This window comes from Pygocentrus nattereri, chromosome 20 (assembly GCF_015220715.1).
Source record: "Pygocentrus nattereri isolate fPygNat1 chromosome 20, fPygNat1.pri, whole genome shotgun sequence".
Taxonomy (NCBI): Eukaryota; Metazoa; Chordata; class Actinopteri; order Characiformes; family Serrasalmidae; genus Pygocentrus; species Pygocentrus nattereri.
In genome coordinates this window covers 23,566,321-23,585,760 of record NC_051230.1, presented here as the reverse complement: position 1 = coordinate 23,585,760, position 19,440 = coordinate 23,566,321, and the positions used below count along the sequence as shown (strand labels likewise).

General features: G+C 40.3%; 1 protein-coding gene across 2 annotated transcripts in view; it reads left to right on the top strand.

Moving 5' to 3' along the window:
• ssh1a (slingshot protein phosphatase 1a) overlaps positions 1–19,028 on the top strand; it is a 68,547-nt gene extending 49,519 nt beyond the window's left edge. For both annotated transcript variants that reach the window (XM_017686907.2, XM_017686915.2), the window contains 11 exons: positions 584–705; positions 2,684–2,752; positions 4,044–4,109; positions 6,792–6,986; positions 7,122–7,215; positions 8,020–8,148; positions 8,294–8,340; positions 8,602–8,748; positions 9,011–9,211; positions 10,050–10,710; positions 10,953–19,028. In XM_017686907.2, coding sequence (XP_017542396.1) covers positions 584–705; positions 2,684–2,752; positions 4,044–4,109; positions 6,792–6,986; positions 7,122–7,215; positions 8,020–8,148; positions 8,294–8,340; positions 8,602–8,748; positions 9,011–9,211; positions 10,050–10,710; positions 10,953–11,981 — 2,760 coding nt within the window. In that variant the 3' untranslated portion in view covers positions 11,982–19,028. The remainder of the gene's footprint in view (positions 1–583; positions 706–2,683; positions 2,753–4,043; positions 4,110–6,791; positions 6,987–7,121; positions 7,216–8,019; positions 8,149–8,293; positions 8,341–8,601; positions 8,749–9,010; positions 9,212–10,049; positions 10,711–10,952) is intronic.
• The last annotated feature ends 412 nt before the right edge of the window (positions 19,029–19,440 follow it).

The following is a 19,440-nucleotide window of genomic DNA, read 5'->3' as shown; positions in this document are numbered from 1 at the left end:
TTGCTATTTTTTAATTATTGGTTGCTCATTAAAAGATCACAGACTAGAGGAATTTGGGAATTTTAGAGGGGGCGTAAATGAAATGATCTTAAATGACCAGGGCCTACTGACCAGTCCAAATTTTTACTCTGACCTATGAATAATTCATTTAGTTTGTATTGTAGTCCAGGTACACTTAAAAAAGATGCAGAAAATGGTTCTGTATAGAACCATGAACACTCAAAAAGAAGTAAATGACTAAAGGGTTCTTTGCATCGTGAAATGGTTCTTCAGACTGTTGGAGAATGTATTGCATCTGGGTTCTATGTAGAACTTTTTTGAAATGGGTTCTATATAACACCAAAGGGGGTTCTTCTACTGTTATGATGTCATGCTTGAATGAATAGAAAAACTCTTTTTTCATGCTACATAGAGCACTTTTCTAAAAGGTTCTGTGTAGAACTATGTATAGCACATTCTTCATCAAGTTGAAGAACCCTTTCATGATGCAAAGAACCCTTTAATCATGTAAAGGGTTCTTTGAGTGTTTATGGTTCTATAGTGTTCTGATGAGTAGTATTTGTTGTTTATGTATGTTTATCAGGCAGTGCGGTTGGAGAGTGCTTGGTCAGACCGAGTACGGTACATGGTGGTTGTTTACACCAGCGGCAGACAAGACACAGAGGAGAACATTTTGCTGGGGATGGACTTTAGCAACAAAGACAGGTGAGCTCACCTGCACACCAACTCAGTCACACTTCAGGAAAGATAGTATGAGCAGTTAATTTCTAGCTGCTTGAGCATTTTTGCTAGTTTTGTGAAAACTGTAATTTATGCAGGTTTTGTATTGGAGCTATGAGCCTAATGTAGATAACATGCAGTGGACCACCAGTTACGCTGTGGCAGTACACAACAGGTCTCATTTATTTTCTATGGGAAGTGTTACCTTTGTCATAAGTGTTCTGATTGCGGTCAAGACAATGACTCCAGTGTTTTAAGTCATTTTGACAAGCCTTCAGTTCTTAGATAGTGCTGCTTCTTCCACAGCAAGACAGACCACCTGAGCTTTGCTACAGTACATTAATCCCTGTGGTTATGTGGTCATCGAATGCACGCTGTCTGACACTGTGGTTGAACACACTCAGACAGTCTTAGTCAGCATGGTGAGGATGTTGATCTGGAACAGCTGCAATAACAAACCAGTAGCTGCACTTCATTTGAAGTGATTCACTTCAGATGAAATTGTGGGAGTCGTCACTGATTTGGAAGCGCATTACCTTGATATGCCTTTTCAATATGATGACTGGATTTGGTACTAATTCTCTGTGGTTGGAGTATCACTATCAACTAGGGAGATTCTCCCAAAACAGAAAAGGTTTTCTTCCTCAGATTTGCGTCTTTATTCTCGAAACTTGCGTTAGTGAACCTTGACTGAGCTGAAATCGAACTTGTGCGATAGTATGCTAAGCTACTGCTACCTGGTGGAAAAAAAACCAAAAAACAAACAAAAAAAAAACCTTGGAGCAAATATGTGACATTAATAATGTGAATATAAAATAGGGAGATTTTAAATTTATCAGCAATTAATCAATTCATTGAAAAGAAGTTGAATACTGAACAGTGCCAAGGTCAGATGGAGCTAATTATGCTTATGCTAGCTCAGCAGTCTCATAGCTCAAACCACCAAAGAAAATGGTACGTTCTGTCTTTCGCTTCACTGTCACTCAAACACTACTTGCTCAGATTTGAGGCTTTATGCTCCAAGACTTGCCAAATGAGCATCTGAGAGCCAAAATTGAGCCTGTTATTGCTAGCCCACAAAGCTATCTCTTCAGCTTCTACCCTATTGAAAAAAGCAGCCCAGACTAGCATGCCTTCCATACTGGTTTCTCTAGCAGGGTAGTACTAACCAGGAAGGATAGTGGAGGATCACTAGCTTGGATAATAGGTCCTCACACACACACAATAAACCAATCATTTGCTACCTCAGATTTGAGTCTTTCTTCTCCAAACTTGCATCACTGAAGCTTCACTGAGCTGGAATTGAACTTGGGCAGAAGGGTTTGAAACTGTAGCATGCTAAGCTACTGCTACCTGCTCCTAGAATAGCTCTGCACATTGAATTTCAGTTTATTCGAAAAATGTCTAAGAAATTTTACTCCATTGGTGTCCTGTGACCACATGTTGTAATACTTTCAGTAGCATATTTTAGTATAGTGGTCCAGTTTATGTGTACAAAACCAAAGCTACATAGTACATAGTACATTTTCAAACCAAATTACTGAGAAGACCTGTGTTGTTCAGTGGAAAAATGTGAACTCTGACCTATGGCAACACATTTGACACAAATATCAACTTGTATAATCATAATAAGCCATCCAAAAGTGTACATAATGTTATTAAAGAGCACATAATAATTAAAGGGCATCTGGTGCTTTAAAATGGTGCTAATAAAATTCAAACAAGCTTGTTTTAATAAAGTTTGCTTTGATAGCAACAATAGTTTCATAGTATCAATTTCAAAATGTGAAAAAAAGGTGGAAAATTGCACTTTGGCTCAGCAATAATGGTTGCTGGAAGAAAATGTCTGATTAGCTCTCGAAATCTATATTATTTGGATAATATTTGGAGAGTGAAATCAGAATCTCTGCTCTTTATCACTGATTTAACCTCCTATGTAACTGTGTGGCGTTTTTCTCCACAGTAAGAGCTGCTCTGTAGGGATGGTACTGCCTCTCTGGAGCGACACGAAGATTCATTTGGATGGAGACGGGTGAGTGTGCTCTGTTGCATTGCCCCCTAATGGTCAAAGACAGCAAATGCAGCTTCAGGGTGTAAGAATATTCTAGCATTCCAGAGGACTACATGACTATACATCCACCCTGAGTGCAGAACTAAAGAAGCAAACTTCAGACACCAAACATGTCTTTGCTGATTGACTAAGAGGGGTAACCGTTATACCGTAACATATGTGATTAATGAATAATATATCACATACTGTATAAATTTGACATTGGTAGGCAATATGAAATGTCATGACATTGCACTGTCTTTCTGAGTATATGTCAGTACTTCTAAAACCCTAAACAACTGCATGCATCAAAAAAAGACATATTTAGACCAATTTTAAAAAGTCTTAAAACACAGAGGAGAACACTCCGAAATTCTGTTAGGTCCCAGAAACTACATTTGGATCCTTTGAGGCTAGACTGATGGTCAGTAGGAAAAGCAGAGTCAAAGCCAGAGTTTCTGATACATTGTACAGTGGAACATTGAACATTGAATTAAAAAGAATTGTACTTTTAGCCATATTTAAATGTGGTACTACTGTTTTACTTGTTTTAACTTGTTTACAGACCTTAATACTGTAATATATGTGTTCCATTTTGAAAATATATTCAAGTATTATGATTAGAGCTGGGTACTCAAATTCGTTGCATTTATGGTACCCACTGAATTAATTCAATGTTAGTTAAAAAACAAAACAAAAAAAAAACCTGTATTCAGGTTGCTGGTCTTAGCATTTGTGACCCATCTAGACTGCTGATTGGCTGCTGGTTGGTCTTAATTACGTTCTGTATGCATGTTATTGACATCAGTGCCTCTTCATTAGTCAGTGGTCCATCCAGTAATCAGAATTAATACACCTACTTCCTGAACATAACACTCATTTCTGGTTTCCACTTTTGGTTTATATTTAAAAAGAAGGTATCAAATAAAGTATCTATCAGGAATTTGTATTGAAGTGAAGGTATCAATATTGGATATTAAACATTTAATGATACCCAGTCGTATTCATGATATTGTATTTCTGTCATTTTGCCCATTCATAAATGAAATTGATTAATATGTAGTATTCAAGTTAAATATAAAATACAATAGGATGTAGAAGACTACATAAATAATGATGAGCTCATAAAATAAGAAATGTTTCTTACACTGTTTAGAAGCCTTTTGCCCTGATAATTAGCAGGGAAGCAAGCTTAATGGCAGCATAATGAATGTCTTAATTTGAACCGTGGGGTGGAGATGACCTTGGTTGATCTCTCTCCTCTCGTCTCCAGGGGTTTCAGCGTGAACACAGCAGGTCGCACACACATCTTTAAACCTGTGTCTGTACAGGCCATGTGGTAAGAGAACCACACACACACACGTGTGTATATATATATATATACACATACATACATACACACATACATATGCATCATTGACTTTCCTTATGTTTGTGAAGAAAAGATATTTTCAAGATTTTTGAAACATGATGTTCACTTCCCAATCTATAGACTATATATATATATGGAAAGTTAGAAAATAGCCCGTTTTAGGTTTTTTTGTGATGTCTTGAAAAACAACCTCTCCAGAGAATTTCTAGTGAGCAGAACTGTAACTCAATAATCGTCTTCTGGGTTTGTTATATGCTAGATGGTGCTCCTGAAGGAATCCAAAATGAATGGGTTCCTGTGGAGCTTTTGTGCAAAACTGTAGTTTATAAATGTATCATTTATAAAGCATCAACTTTCTAAACACAACACATCATACAATATTTTCACTTTGTTTTTATGTTTTCTGAGTGATTTTGGACTAGTTGTAAGGCTTTTTGGCAGTGTCTCATGTACGTTTATGATATGCACCAGGTGATCAGCACTAAGTAGCAGTAATGTTGGCCACTCTGTACTCAGTAGTAGTAATGCTGCCTTCATACTGCCAAAACCTGTGTAAAGATTCTGGGAGGTTTTCTGCAATTTCCGAAATTCAAAATCTCCCTTAAAAAGTTAAACTCTGGGTTGGCCACTTAAATACAGTACATTTCAAATTTTCTGACAAATTTAAGGGCCTCACATGAGGACTTCTTTTCTACATTTCATCATGTTCATCATTAGTTTACTCTCCCTTAAATAAACTGTTAACCTGCCCAGACTGAACTCATAACCTAACCGTGCAACCAAACTGCATTGTTCTGGTTTTAAACTGGAAAAGCTTAAAGCTCAAGTGCATTTCAAACTGCCAAGGAACTTTAGGTAGTACTTTAGAAGTTCACCTTGTAGACCCTCCCTAAGGCCTCTGCCCCAGTTCAAACCCTGGGGGAACATGCAAAAACGATTTTATTCTTTCCTCATAAGGATACCACATGCACAACAAGAACTTTTCATTAATTCATAATAAAATGTTTCAGTGAGCTATGAGTGCTTGTGCATACAATATGTACATTTGATTTCATAAGGCTAAAACGAGTAGAAACTGGACCTTGATTAGCATTCATGCTTCATACAGGCCTGTGTGTTCATGCTAAGATTGAATGTGGTTTTATTTATGACAACATGAAAAGTAAAACCTCTTCTTAGCGCAGCGTTTTTACTCAGAGGAGCTTGGGTTTCATGTTTGTCTTTGTCGCTCTCTCTTTGGCCAAGCAGTGAGGGGTTTCATTTGAACAGAAAGAGGCAAACAATAATGGTAGCTGAGAAGCAAAATTGCTTTCATACAAGTTATTGTGCTTGTTCCAAAGCCTTTGTTTGGGTGGCTGGGTGTGCCTGTGTCCTCTGAGCTTTATTTGCGAATGAATGGCAAACTGAAGCTCCTCTGGGGTCTGGAGTGGTGTGAACACGCTGTTGTTCAAATGCTGTGAGGACCTGGAGGAGACTGGCTGAGATTGATGAACCTAATTTTTTTTTCTGCTGACACCTGCTGGTGAAGTTGTGTAATTGCTGTTCTGTAGAAATGCAAAGGTCTGTGCTCCTAATGTGTGAGAGAGGACAGTGTGTGTAAATAGCAGTAGTTGTAGTCAAAGGGGAATTCAACATTAAAAAATTTGTATGATTGAATGTTTAAGATGTAAAGTGGTTTGACGTGAAATGCGGCGTTGTGGAAAATTGTTCACAGTAGTGGTGATAGGAACCCAACATCTGAAGCATTTAATGCCTCTTAAAACTCCTAAAGAAAGTTATTACTTATTAAATATTTACTAATATGCTGCCTAATGACTGAGTCAGTGGCGGAGGAGAGGTTTTTTTTTTCCCAAATTTCACACCATTTTACCATCATCAGCATTACATATAACTCGGAAGTCAAAAGTTTGCATGCCCCTGGTGAAATGACATGTTTTTCTTGTTTTTCTAAGTGAAAATAAGTTGAATAGATTTTGCACATTTAAATGAATTATTGTTAATTTGCCGAGTGTAACATGTTGGGAGAAAAAAACATGTTATGGGGCATTTTATATTTTTTATTTAATTCTTTCCAAAGAAATTAGGTTGTTCTCTAAAAATGTTGTATATTATGTCATCTTCTTTGAGTCCGCTTGCTGGGGCAGTAAGCTTTAGGACGAGTATTTTTAGGTTTTTAACTTTACTCCGTTGTTTTTCCTTGTATTTGCACACCTCAGCTGTCTGATTTTATCTCCCCGATGTCTTCTTCATGGGTTCATCAGTGTGCCAGTGGACTTTAAAGTGTTGGTTGGGTGTATCCAGTATTCTGGTTAATTGCTATAGTTTTTCCATCACCGCAGAGTGAAAGTGTTGGAATAGGTAGTGTGATGAATGCACTTGTCAGGAGAAGTAATTGTTATGCTGTAATTCTTAATCTTATTGTCTTAGAGTGCCACTTTAATCTTAAATAATAGCAAAACAGCCACACTCTGTTAGTATTGTTCAGTCATCAGTTTTTAAGGGTATTGTTCGGTGATTACTATACATTATTCAGTTACTACTATTTAAGTGAGTGAGGAACTGTAGTTTTTTCCCCCCACAAACAGGCATTCAAACTTTAAGTTAAATCTGAGTCAGAGTTAAATCTGAGTTTATGTCCTCTTTCCTCAGGTCGGCGCTGCAGGTGCTGCACAAGGCATGTGAGGTTTCACGCAGGTATAACTATTTCCCTGGTGGCATGTCTCTGACCTGGACGGGCTACTATGAGAGCTGCATCTCCTCAGAGCAGAGCTGCATCAACGAGTGGAACGCCATGCAGGACCTCGAAACGATGCGACCAGACTCACCCACCGTGTTCAATGACAAGTTAGTTCTCTTCTCTTCTCTTCTCTTCTCTTCTCTTCTCTTCTCTTCTCTTCTCTTCTCTTCTCTTCTCTGGAAAAACCCATTCGACCTGTGTGTTGTAACTGCTTTCTGGTGTTCTCTGTGTTCCTTCTACAGGCCCACAGAAAGAGAGCGAACTGAATGCCTCATCAAAACCAAACTCCGAAGTATCATGATGTTCCAGGACCTGGAGAACGTGACGTCCAAAGAGGTGAACAAAAATGACCACATCCCACTCACCTGCAAAAAACACAAAAAACAACACATGCAACCACACTTTACAAAATCTGGATTAATTCACAGAACATTTGCCTTTATATACATTAACAATTAGTTTAAATACCACAGTGTCAGTTTCAATTTTGAATTGAATTGTGTTGTAACTAGTTACCGAAATATATTGATAAAAACATTTATTATAATAACTATTTTATAGATAATAAGTGCAATAATGACAATAAAATCAATGTTTATTATTCATGATGTGTGCATTTTAAATAATATTTTAGTAAAGTTATATATTATGCTATACAATATTATAGTTTTTACCATATTATTTAACACTAAATAATAAATAAATACACAGGGAAAAAAATATGATATTAACTATGATTAGTGTTATCTTATTATTTAATAATTCAATAATTATAGTAATATCAATAATAATAATAACATAACAGTAATACTACAGCTAACTAATTAATCATAGTTTTAAAGAAATTAATACATTTATTTGATCTATTTCTGTCTCTCTCGTGTTATTAATAAGAAGAACTGATTAGATTTAATGCTCAATTTAATACTCAGTTTACTTTGAAATGCACACATTCTGAGTTTCTAGATCTTAGATCTAGAGTAGTAATCATATATTTCACATATTGTAGTAGCCAGTAAATGTTGGAAATGTTATCATATTAATATCTTGTCTGCCAGTTCTGAGTGGAGGTTGGAGTGTTGTTGTTGTATCTGACGTGTTGTGCACTGTGTGGTGGTCTTTTTTTTTCCTCTCTGTTAGATCCGTAATGAGTTAGAGCAGCACATGAACTGCAACCTGAAAGAGTACAAAGAGTTCATTGACAATGAGATGCTGCTGATTTTGGGGCAGATGGACAAAGCCACGCTTATATTCGACCACCTCTACCTGGTCAGTAGATGCATATTCTGCTTGCCAATAATTGTTCTTAAAACTGTGAAATTGCGACCCTTAATTTTGACGATTTTAATGAAACTAGAGTTGAACAGACAGATACTTTAAGTGATGAAATCCAAAATATTTGTAATTCCTTTAGGGCTCTGAATGGAACGCTTCCAATCTAGAAGAGCTGCAGGAGACCGGGTAAGGTTCTGTTACTTCTGTGGAAAGTGGAAAAGTCTTTTATTAATAAGTCACTTCCAATATGTCATCTTTCTGAATATAAATTTCAGTTCCTTTCTCAAATGCAACAGTTTTTATATTTGCTCAAATATAAGTAGTACTTTTGGCCAGTAATGAAACAAGTACAGACAAGCATTCTCTTTTTTAATGTTGCCATGCTCATATATTACTAAGAAGCCCCCTTAGTTAAGGTGAACATACTTTATTTTGCTTTATTTTTAGGGTGGGCTACATCCTAAATGTTACACGAGAAATCGACAACTTTTTCCCTGGGACATTTTGCTACCACAATGTCCGAGTGTATGACGATGAAACCACGGACCTGTTGGCCCACTGGAACGACACGTATAACTTCATTGTCAAAGCAAAGTAAGGGACATGCTCAGGGAGTTGGAGCTACATTCATACATACATACTTTCATTTTTTGGAACACAGCTTATACAGTTGTATGTGAAAGTTATACACAGTTTTATTTCTTTCTTCATTAAATTCAGCAAATATACCATAATTGTACACTAAAATATGCAGAGGTGTGCTCTCTGTAATGTAATTTGACAAGGGGTATCTAAAATCTGTCTATTATAATAAAACTTAATTTTTTTTCCCCTATCCTTTTCTCTGATTTCACAGGAAGAACCAGTCCAAATGTCTGGTCCACTGTAAGATGGGCGTGAGCCGTTCAGCGTCCACAGTCATTGCCTATGCTATGAAAGAGTATGGCTGGTCTCTTGAGAAGGCCTACAACTTTGTCAAACAGAAACGCAGCATCACGCGGCCCAACGACAACTTCATGCGACAGCTGGCTGAATATGAGGGCATTCTGGATGCCAGGTGACCACTTGCCCCTTTGAAAGAGAGAATTGTTTCAGTTTGGGATGAATTGGTGAATTAATTTACAATTAAAAGACATGTACTTAGTTTTACTGATGTTTTATTGAAACTTACTATGCATTATAAATGTCTGCATATGTTTGATAGCCTGTTTTCTAGTGTTGTAGTCAAGATCGAGACATTGACATATCTGAGTCAAAAACTTTATAGTAGTCGAGACCAGATTCAAATTTTTTCAGTATATAAAAATAAAGAAAAGGAGAAATTCTGGAATTAAATTGTGGTTCATTATAAATGTATTATTATTTATGATCTATGAGTCTATCTACAGTATATTTTGTAAAAATAAAAATGCAAAATATGTTGCCAAACAACATTAATTATTATTGTAGAGCTGTGTATTGCAGCTTTTGGAAGTAAATGATGGTGACATTATTCTCTGTCTCTTCTTATCAAATTCTTATTCAATTTACGTAGTTTATTAATAAATGAAAGCATAGTGATCAGTTGGATCCTTAACTGACAGTAAATAGATTTAAACAGGTAGAGAAAAGATGATTCTATTTAGTTCGAAGGTATTGATTATATTCAGTGGTAGTAGAAAAAAAATCCAGTTTCCAGTTACAGTGGCTGATCTCGAGAACACCCCAACACCGAGAAAAGACCAGGCTCAAATTATGTTGAGATTAAGACAAGACTGAGTCCGGACTCAAATACTACAGCAGTAGTAATAGCCAGCATTGACACAAATTGATACAGTTTACCCGACAGTGACAGTGTTATTGAAGAAAAAGTACATTGTACGTTTTTATACTTTCACTCTGCATTTCTCTTTTAGCAAGCAGCGGCACAACCGCCTGTGGCGCCCAGACGCAGAGTGTGACCACCCAGATTGCCAGCAGGCTGCTGCATCCTGCTGCAGTGACCCTGAGGGCATGACCCCCGGCACCACCCCATGTTGTGAGGCTGCGGCCCGCTCTTCCCCACTCGCCCTAGAGCTGGACCCTGCTAACCCCCAAAACTACAACTATTACTTCCGACGGCTGTCTGACTCCGCACTGGACAGTGATCCCTCCACTCCGGTCCGTGCTCCTCCACTTCTGGACGTGGACCGTGTCTTCATCGAAATTGAGGATGTTGAGCGGGACGCCCTCCTGGATGATGAGACATTCGAAGGACGGGACAGCCTCCCCCTGCCTCGCTTCGCTGTACCTGGGGAGGGCACAGCGGCCCAGACCTGCTCGCGGGGAGCAGAGCCCCTGGAGGAACTTCGGCTGCGTCTGGAGTTCAGCACGGTGGAGGAGGAGGATGAAGAGGAGGCGCAGAAAGAGCAGGAGGAGATGGAGGCGTTGGCCGAGGGGGGGAGGAGAGGTGGAGTAGGAGCAAAAGAAAAGGAGGAAGAGTGTGAGGAGAGCGGAATTGATTTGGGAACCATGAACCACCTCTGCAATGAAAACTCCAACAACAACAATCACCTCGGAACACAGAACAGTCTTGCTGTGAGTTCAGCAATCGTTTAGTCCTAACACGTTTTATTTACTTGTTAAAGTTGTTGAACTGGCATTTTTTTATGTCTTGAAGTTCTGTCTTAGTAGTAACAGTTAGATGCGACAATCAGGTCAAATATGTTTAGAAAAAACTTTAGGGCTTTTTTTTTTTTTTTTATTTAATGAAAATATAGAAGTGTGCTGTCACTGTGTTCACTCTTGATTGATCTTTCTGTTCTCCTGTTCCTTTTTAGGAAAGCATCCTTAAGAAGCAGGTGGACAAACCCAGCTCCCTCCCCACTCCTAAGCCCAGCCAGAGCACTCTTTCTGATTCTAGTGGACAAGTCCTTGCTCCTTCACCCCTCCGTAATGTGCCCAGCATCTCTGTTGAGGTGCCAGCCTGTGCCAACGTGCCAGTCATACCTGTAGTGCCCAGTCTGCTGCAGGCTTGCGGCCCTTGCTGTGACTGTGCTAAGTGCAGCAAGGCAGCCTCCAATCCGTGCCTTGATTCGGCCATTCTGGTCATTCAAGAGAGCCAATCACAAAAGCTCCACCAGGGGGGAGAGGACAGAGCATTGCGGCAGGCCGCCGAGGGGAATGAAGGTTTAAAAGTGAGAGACAGGGCTGGGGAGAGGTCCACAGGCATAGCCAGAGATGGGGACTCAACCCTGGTGTCAGAGAGGGTGACAGTACCCAGCCACCCACCGCATCAGGAAGCTCTAGCGCACCTCCAGAGGTCCGGCCTGGTCCGCCGGCGAGCTGAGCGCTTGGAGAAACTCTCTGGTCTGTTTCAGGACCGCTCAAGAGATCACCCTTTGAAGAGACCAGATCATCCTTACGCAGAACCTTTTGGGGCACAAGTGGATTTATCCACAGATGGCACAGCTGTTCCACTCACGAACGAGGCCTTGTTAGCTGCCCTGGGATCAGGGGGCTTGACACCGGTGTCTTCGCCGCATGGCTCCACGCTTACACGCAGTTCCAGCAGCGACAGCATCCGGAGCGTGCGGGGAAAGCCGGGCCTAGTGCGTCAGCGGGCACAGGAGATTGAGGCTCGCATACGGCTGGCTGGCCTCACCGTACCCTCACGCCTCAAGCGCTCTAACTCACTGGCCAAGCTGGGCAGCCTCACTTTCTCTTCAGAGGATTTATGCTCTTCAGCATGCTCCTCAGATGCCGGGACCCTGCTGCTCCTCTCACTGTCACCAGAGCCAGGGCACGCCATGAGCCCGGACTGGCTCTTCAGTCCAGGAGGGACAGGGCTGGCTGAGCCCAGGAGCTGACTACAAGGCTTAAGGATCCCAGTGAGATGATGTCTGGGCAGAGTTTTGCAGCACAAGGATTTCCTTTATGGAACCTTTTCCTCTGAAATGGCAAAGCCCTTAGAGGGAACATGTTCTCACTGCTGTGGGAGGAGGACGGTACTGTACATGAACTGAAAATACAAAAAGACAGATGTTTAAAAAAAGCTATGAATATGCTATTTAAAGAAAAAAAGAAATAGCCAAATACTTCGAGAGCGCTCTCTTGGTTGCAAGCAGTGGTTCCTCTGGTCCTGGAGGACCCCTGTGCTGCATATTTTGGAGAATTCTCTGCTGTAATACTCCATATTCAACTTATCCACCAGTTACCAAACTCTGGCGTCCTGAGCTGGCGAAGGAGGAAAATTCTGAAATACGCAGAGCAGAGATACTCCGAGACCAGCATTGGGAACCACTGGTTCAAAGGCTTTTGTTGCATGGAGCTGAAGCTGAATGTGTGTGACAAAAAAAATATGTAGAGCACTCGCTGCTCTTTGGCCAAACCCCTGCGGAGATCATTGCTTTGGCTCAACCGTGCTCCCCTTCCTACTGATACTGACCTGCCATGTCTGAGGCAGAACCAAGCAGCCATATTTCCCAAGGCCACTGCCCAATGAGGCAGGAGAGATTGTTACTTGTTTTTTCCATTCATCCACCCATCTATGTCCTGTCTAAGTGTGGATCACATATTCCTGCTGACTTTGAACAACAACTTTGAATCACACTCCTTCCGGACAGCCAAAGGAAAGGGACGTCCGGATCATCCAGTCGCTCTTTCTGTGCTGTGAGGCTTCTAGAATGTTGGGGAGGGAAAAATAGACAATTTTATTTCAGTCTCTGTGCTGTTCTCTCAGTCTGCGCGGTACATCCGCAGAAGTCGCTGGAGATGCTTGGCTGTATTTTGCTCTGGTCTGCAACCCATAGTCCATTTAGTACTGAATTTTAACACTGCACGCACGATAATGGTTAGGCTTTATTGGAATATTATATCAAAAACACTAGGGTGGGTAAGTGTGTCTGTGTGTGAAGATTTACAACCTTCCTCAAGATGTTTTGGAGAGCCGTTGATTGACTTGGACCCTTTGTTTCGGTTCCTCATGGTGCTCTTATTTGTTTCAATGTGAAAAACCCATTGCTGGGGATGTGTTTCCCAAAACACGAAACATAGCACAAAGATCTTTATTAGCTAACAGTACATTTCACTTCACAACTAATGACAAGAAGTAAGGTCGTCTGAACACTATACTTTGCGGCCCTGGCAAGCTCCACTGAAGCTCATTATTTGGCAACTGTTCTTAGAGATTACAGCCATAGAAAGCCATACCCCAGTTAGCCATTAATTTCAAGGCTGGTTCTCGAATGTGATGGATGACTGGTTCCGTTGTCTCATTTGATATTTTTGCATTGGTGTAATTGGAAAGAGTTGAAGGAGAACCAAATTTCTTCCGTTGACCAGGAACCTTAGTTGGTTTGTAGGTTAGTTCCCATATTGAATCCCATGATAAAGATGATTCAAATCTTGGAATAAAGAGAGTGATTGAATCTCGAAAGAGCTACTCCAAGGAAGATTTAGACTTTTTTTTTTTTTTCCAAGCGAAAGCTGAAAAGTCTGGTGCCCAAACACAGCAAAGTTTGTGACCTTGGTAGTGTCCCTCCGTTTCACCTTTCTAGTCCCTTTCATGACTCGTGCTTGTCAAGTGGTTTAAAATAAATTTAGTGCTGGAGTTTGGAGGCTAAAATCGCCAAATAACAACAAATCTTTGCAAATATGTCCCCAACATTTTGCTCAACTCACTCCAACTGCATGAAGGTCTTCATTAAGTTAGGACGGGCTGAACTATAAAAAAATGAACAAAACTTCACCATGTAGCTGAACATGTGCATTTTAAACAACGGATGTTGACTACCCTTCACGTGCAAGCATGTCACGCAAGCATGTGGACTTAGATTATGTTGTATCTGTTGATAAACATATTTTTTAATCTTTAAAATGATAAACGGTGATTTGTAAAAAGAAAAACAAAAATGCATGATTTCCATGCGCATAAAGGGAAATCAGAATTCTTTAAAATGGCTGTGTTCAGTTACATGATAAAGTTTTATTCCGTTTTATAGTTCACAGTAAGGCACAGTGTCCTAAAACACAGACAAGTCTGCAAAACCTTACTGACCTCTTGTATGCAGTTTGAATCTGTTGGGATGTTGCGGATGTGTTGTTGAGCTGATAAGGTGACTATTGACTTCTAAAGTTTTAGCCTCTTAGCTGTAGCGCTAAAGTAAAGAAGCACAATTTGAACACAAAACATCTCGACTGCTCCTCCACATCTGGGATAAGTGGAAAATTGTGCAGATTTTTTTTGCCAAGCCATTCCTTTTAACAGTAGTGGTCTAAGACAAGATTCTGTCTTACATTCCATTCACCCAGGAATTAATTTGGAAGTTGTTGATGTTGGTCAAGAACACACGACCTGGATCTATCATGTGCTTGCGTGGGTATGTGTGTATATCCTGAGGGTCCCAACTTTGTAGTTTAAGAGATAACAAGATCTGCTGCTTATCAACCCCTCTACATACATACATTCATACACGTATTCTCTCGCTCCCAGTACCATATGCATTACCAATCTATATTGTGCTGGTTCTTTCATGTGAATTCAGCAGGCTTGTTCCCTTTATTTCCAGATCAGTCGGCCAATCGCGACTCGCGTCAAATTACTTGAGGTTGATTTTTATTATGCAACACGTTTTGACTTTTACATACTTTTTTTAAACTCTTATTTTGTACATTCAACTATGCTGTTACTGTGTCAGCGTGCGCTTCTGAAATGTGAACCGTGTGTGCGTATCTTGTATATAAGTGTGCATATGAGCGTGAGCGGCATCTGTGCGATTACTGTGAAATATTTATGAGAAATTGAGGAAAAAAGTCCTTCAGAGTGTGTGAGTGCGCTAGTATTTAGCGATGAGGTCATGAGCAGGCTCATAGAACACAAACATCCTTCACTGTAATGCACACGCATGGCAATGCACTGTACATAAAGAATAGAGATATATGTATACAGTCCTCTTTAAAACTAACTTGTCTTTAATATATGAGTATGTTTTCTTTGTAGAGTTGTATTAACGCAGTGTAGACTAAGCAGGTATACTGTAGATTATCATACATGTAAATATGCAAAAAATGTACTGTATAGGCTCCCAAGTAGCGCAGCCATCTAAGCATTGGTCCTGTTATCAGGAGATCATGAGTTTAATCCCTGGTGATGCCACAGCCATCTGTAGTCAGGAATTGAAGAGAGCCTAACTTCTCGCTTTCTCTGGGTAGCTAGACTGAAACTCTCTCTCTCCTCATCACTCAGTGCGATGTTAGCAATGCAAGCGTCTGCTAGCTGATGTAATTCATAGTTAGCGCTCTCCTCAGTCCAATGATGTTGCATTAGCAGTATTTTGAAAAGATGCAGCAGCACTTCTTGTGTCTCTGAGAAGGTATGTGCTAGCCTTCACCCCACCAGCTTGGTAGTACCATGTGAGGAGGAGATCTAGCTAGCTGGTGGAACTGGCCACAAGTAAACTGAGTAGAAAATTCAGGTTAAAAAAAGACTATATAATGCAGTGGAGCAGTTTTTAGTTATTCTCAGAAATATTTGTGGGATGATTATCAGTTTTCTAGAAGTCAGTTAGTCTTGAAAGTTAAAAAAAAATAGTAAATTAGGATTTTTAATATGCAAAGAAGCTTTTCTCCCACATTATATGTTGTCATGTTAAAGAAGTGTGATATGCCTCTATAATCCACTTTAGGGCAGTGTAGTGCCGTTCTAACCTGTTTAGTCCAAAGACAGAAGCATAGAAAGACTACTGGAGCTGTCTAAAGGCTACCACACACTGTATCTGGTGCTTGGTAGCAGATAATACAAAGCACAACTTCGGCACATTGCAAGCACCGAAAAAAAGAAGCTCAAGCTCACTTTACACTCATAGATTTAACGTAATAAAACTTGCAACGTTCTTTACAGAATTGATAACGTTTGATATCTGCCAACTAACTTTTCATAAACTGAGTTTTCAAGCTAAAATTTATGGAGTGGCCATAAATTTTATTGCATTTGTGAGTTTTAAGGCAAACGTCTTGAATACTTCCTCGTAAATTTCAACTACATGTCACCTACATTGGATTTGTTTATTGGCTTTAATATACACCAGTCTAATGTGATTGAATTGCTTTTAGCTGGAATGTTTATACATGATATTAATGTCCTCAAATTAAATGTGTCTAGTCTAATTTAATAGGTTAAATGATTACAAACTGACAAAGAAAACATGCTCATTTATTAAAAGCTAAACTTTTGATGAGTGTAGATCCCCAAAAAACAAAAACAAAAAAAAAACAGGAGGCGTTTAGATTCCCTCAGCGCTCAGCTGAATTGGTTCACCTCTTGACTTGAATTAACTCCTCTTCACGTTTGCTGATGTGTCCATACATATCACGGGCTCTGTGGCCAAAAGAAGCGCTATTGTACGCTTGTACAGTGATCTAATGGAATCTTCCTACTGGTCCCTAAAAACATTAAGGAGCAGTGTTGTACATTTGCTTTGGGGCAGCAGTCCGCACACTGTTTTTGGGCAGATAACGACAGATTATCACCAGAATTCTGGTTGACGTTACAAAGCTAATTCTGTTTCCAGACGGCATCTAAGAAATCTGTTATTGGATGGAATTTCTTTTCCTTGCTCAGGATGTGGAACTGTGTTTTGGGCATTGCATGTTTTTGGTGACCCCACCCAACCACCCCCATCCTAAAAGTGCACTGACTTCTAATGTAATCAAGTTTGTCACAGCTGATCGATGAGTTTTCCTGTTTACAGTTTTTTGCATGCTATAGGATCACAGATGACTTGACAAAAGCTGTCATAAATGCTTCCAGTAAGAATGAATGAGTTCTGACTAAAGAGAAGATTAAGCCCTTACTTGCTTTCCGTAGACCAGTGGTTCTCAAAGCACTCCTAGGGACCCCCGGACAGTACACATTTTTGCTCTATGCCTACATGCTGCAAGTGAGGTTGAAGGAAAAATCTGGAACATCTCTGGGGTCCCTGAGGTCCATTTTCAGAGCCACTGCCATAGAACCCTCTGCAATTCAGGTTCATGACTATGTTGATTTGTCTTTCAGGGGTCCTTTAGGAGTTATCAGAGAAGAGTTCTCTTTGTACACTCACCAGACACTTTAGTAGAAACCCTTAGCTTACAGGTTCATCTAGCTGGTGTACACTTAAGGCGTTTATCCACAGGGCAGTGCAATGCGGTACGATACAGTCGCTGATCCATACTGTCCGTACCCTGATCAGATACTTGTGTTTATTTCCTTTCGTACAAGAGAACCTTGAAAGTAGGCGAGATACTTAAGAGGTTGTGTCTGGAGTCACTTGGTTTCTCACATGACGCTAGTGAGAACAGTGAACACAAACAATAGCATCAACGGACCTTCAAGTTCCATTGAAAGATTTACTTTTTACACTGCAATTGTTTTCAAGAGTACAGTGACGGACAGCAATCCTGGCTAGTTCATATTTTTAGAAATAATAGTCGTCTCAGTTGCCCTCCTGTGATGACACGTAACAATTCTGTGATGATTGCGTTTGACCAATCGAACGGTCTGCACTATTTATAGCTCCACAAGTTCTGGCTTGTTACCCTGCTTTATACCAAGAAGGGTAAGTACTGGTACTCAGGTACAGTATGGGTCACTGGACAGTGGACAACAAAGCCTGTCATCACAAATTGTAACGTACAGATTACAAATTGTAACGTACAATTGTAAGGCAGATGTTTCTAACAAAGTGGATGTTGAGTCTAGATCTGGAACGTTCTAGTCAAGAGTCAAGTCTGACTCTGAGGCTGTTGTCGCTGTATGTAAGTTTTCAGTATGTAGCTGAATATCCTGGTGCAAGCCTGGGCCATTGCCTCCTGGACAGTTCTGCTGCCCCCTAGTGCTCAAGTGTTTGTGTGTTAATGTGCTTGCCAATCCACTGAGCTTCAGTTCACACCAAGAGGATTTTCAAGTGTTGTGTCCCTGAACTCCCTCCTTCCCTCTGACCGGACCTTTGCCGTCTTGCCTGTGATACCACGTCAAGGTCCATAGGTCACACAGAGAGAGGGAGTAGCTGGTCCAGGTCGACTGTGTTTCGTGTCACATTATCTGTGTAAAAGTGCCTTACCCAAAGACACTAGAGGCAGTTTCCTACACATCTTCCCTCCGATCATGTTGCCAAGCAGGCCAAGAGAGAGAGAGATGATGGTTAGACAGGCAGTTTCGTTATATAAAGCTGGCGGATCATTTTATGTCTCGGCTGCCCCAGTTCGATATCGCTGTGCTCTTAAATTCAACTTAGTTTTTTATACCTCTTAGATTAGCTCGAAGGAGAATCTGAGTGTTTGCGAGGAGGGGAGGGACCAGTATGCTTCAAATGGACATTTTAGAGTTGCCAAGTTTTTGTGCTGTCTTCTTCATTCCAAAAAAAAAAAGAAAGAAAGAAAAGAGGCTTTTTAAGTAGAGTGTGGCTCGGCCATGACCAAAGTCATACATTTAAGAAAAACGTTAAAACACCACAGTATAGAATTAGTTTCCTGAGTAACCACTGTCGCTCCCACGTTCTTTAGCTGATGCCACTTTTATTGCACCTTTAGGAAGGATGGTTACAGTGACCAAGAGAGAGGTCTTCACATTATTAATCTGACACCAGGCCACAGCAGGCCTGGGCCTAAATCAGTGACCGATAAAGCAGCCATATTAGCAGAGGTCATAACGTGGCAAAGTTGACTCAGATGAGCAGTTCTCTCGATTCACCTCTCTCTTCCTCTCTGTCACCACTGTTACCATGTTCTGTTTTTGTTTGTTTTATATTTAAGTATGCAGTAATTTTGTCTTTTGTACTGCGAAGTTGCTGTAGTTTTCAATGCATATTGCACTTTGTACATTTTGTGGAAATGATGTACTGTGTGTATATTATGGGAATAAACTTTTTTTTCATTCAGTTCCATTCAGGTTTCTTCTTTTTTCGCTTTTGTTCAAATGGCGAAATGGACAAATTCATATTCATTAAGCTGTTCAAACGAGGCTGCGATTGGAGCAGCTAGAGCAACTGGCTGCTGACGCCTTTTCTCTTGCCAAACAGTTGAGCTCTTTTTGAGTGTTTTTATTAAAACATTTGATCAAATTTATATCAGTGTAAAATGCTATTTCCTACAAACGTGCTAATTCATCTTTGTGGTGCTAGAACACATCCATCCATCCATTTTCTAAGCCGCTTCTCCGTCAGGGTCGCGGGGGGATGCTGGAGCCTATCCCAGCAGTCTTCGGGCGGAAGGCAGGATACACCCTGGACAGGTCGCCAGTCCATCGCAGGGCAGACAGACAGACAGAGACAGTCACTCACTCACTCACTC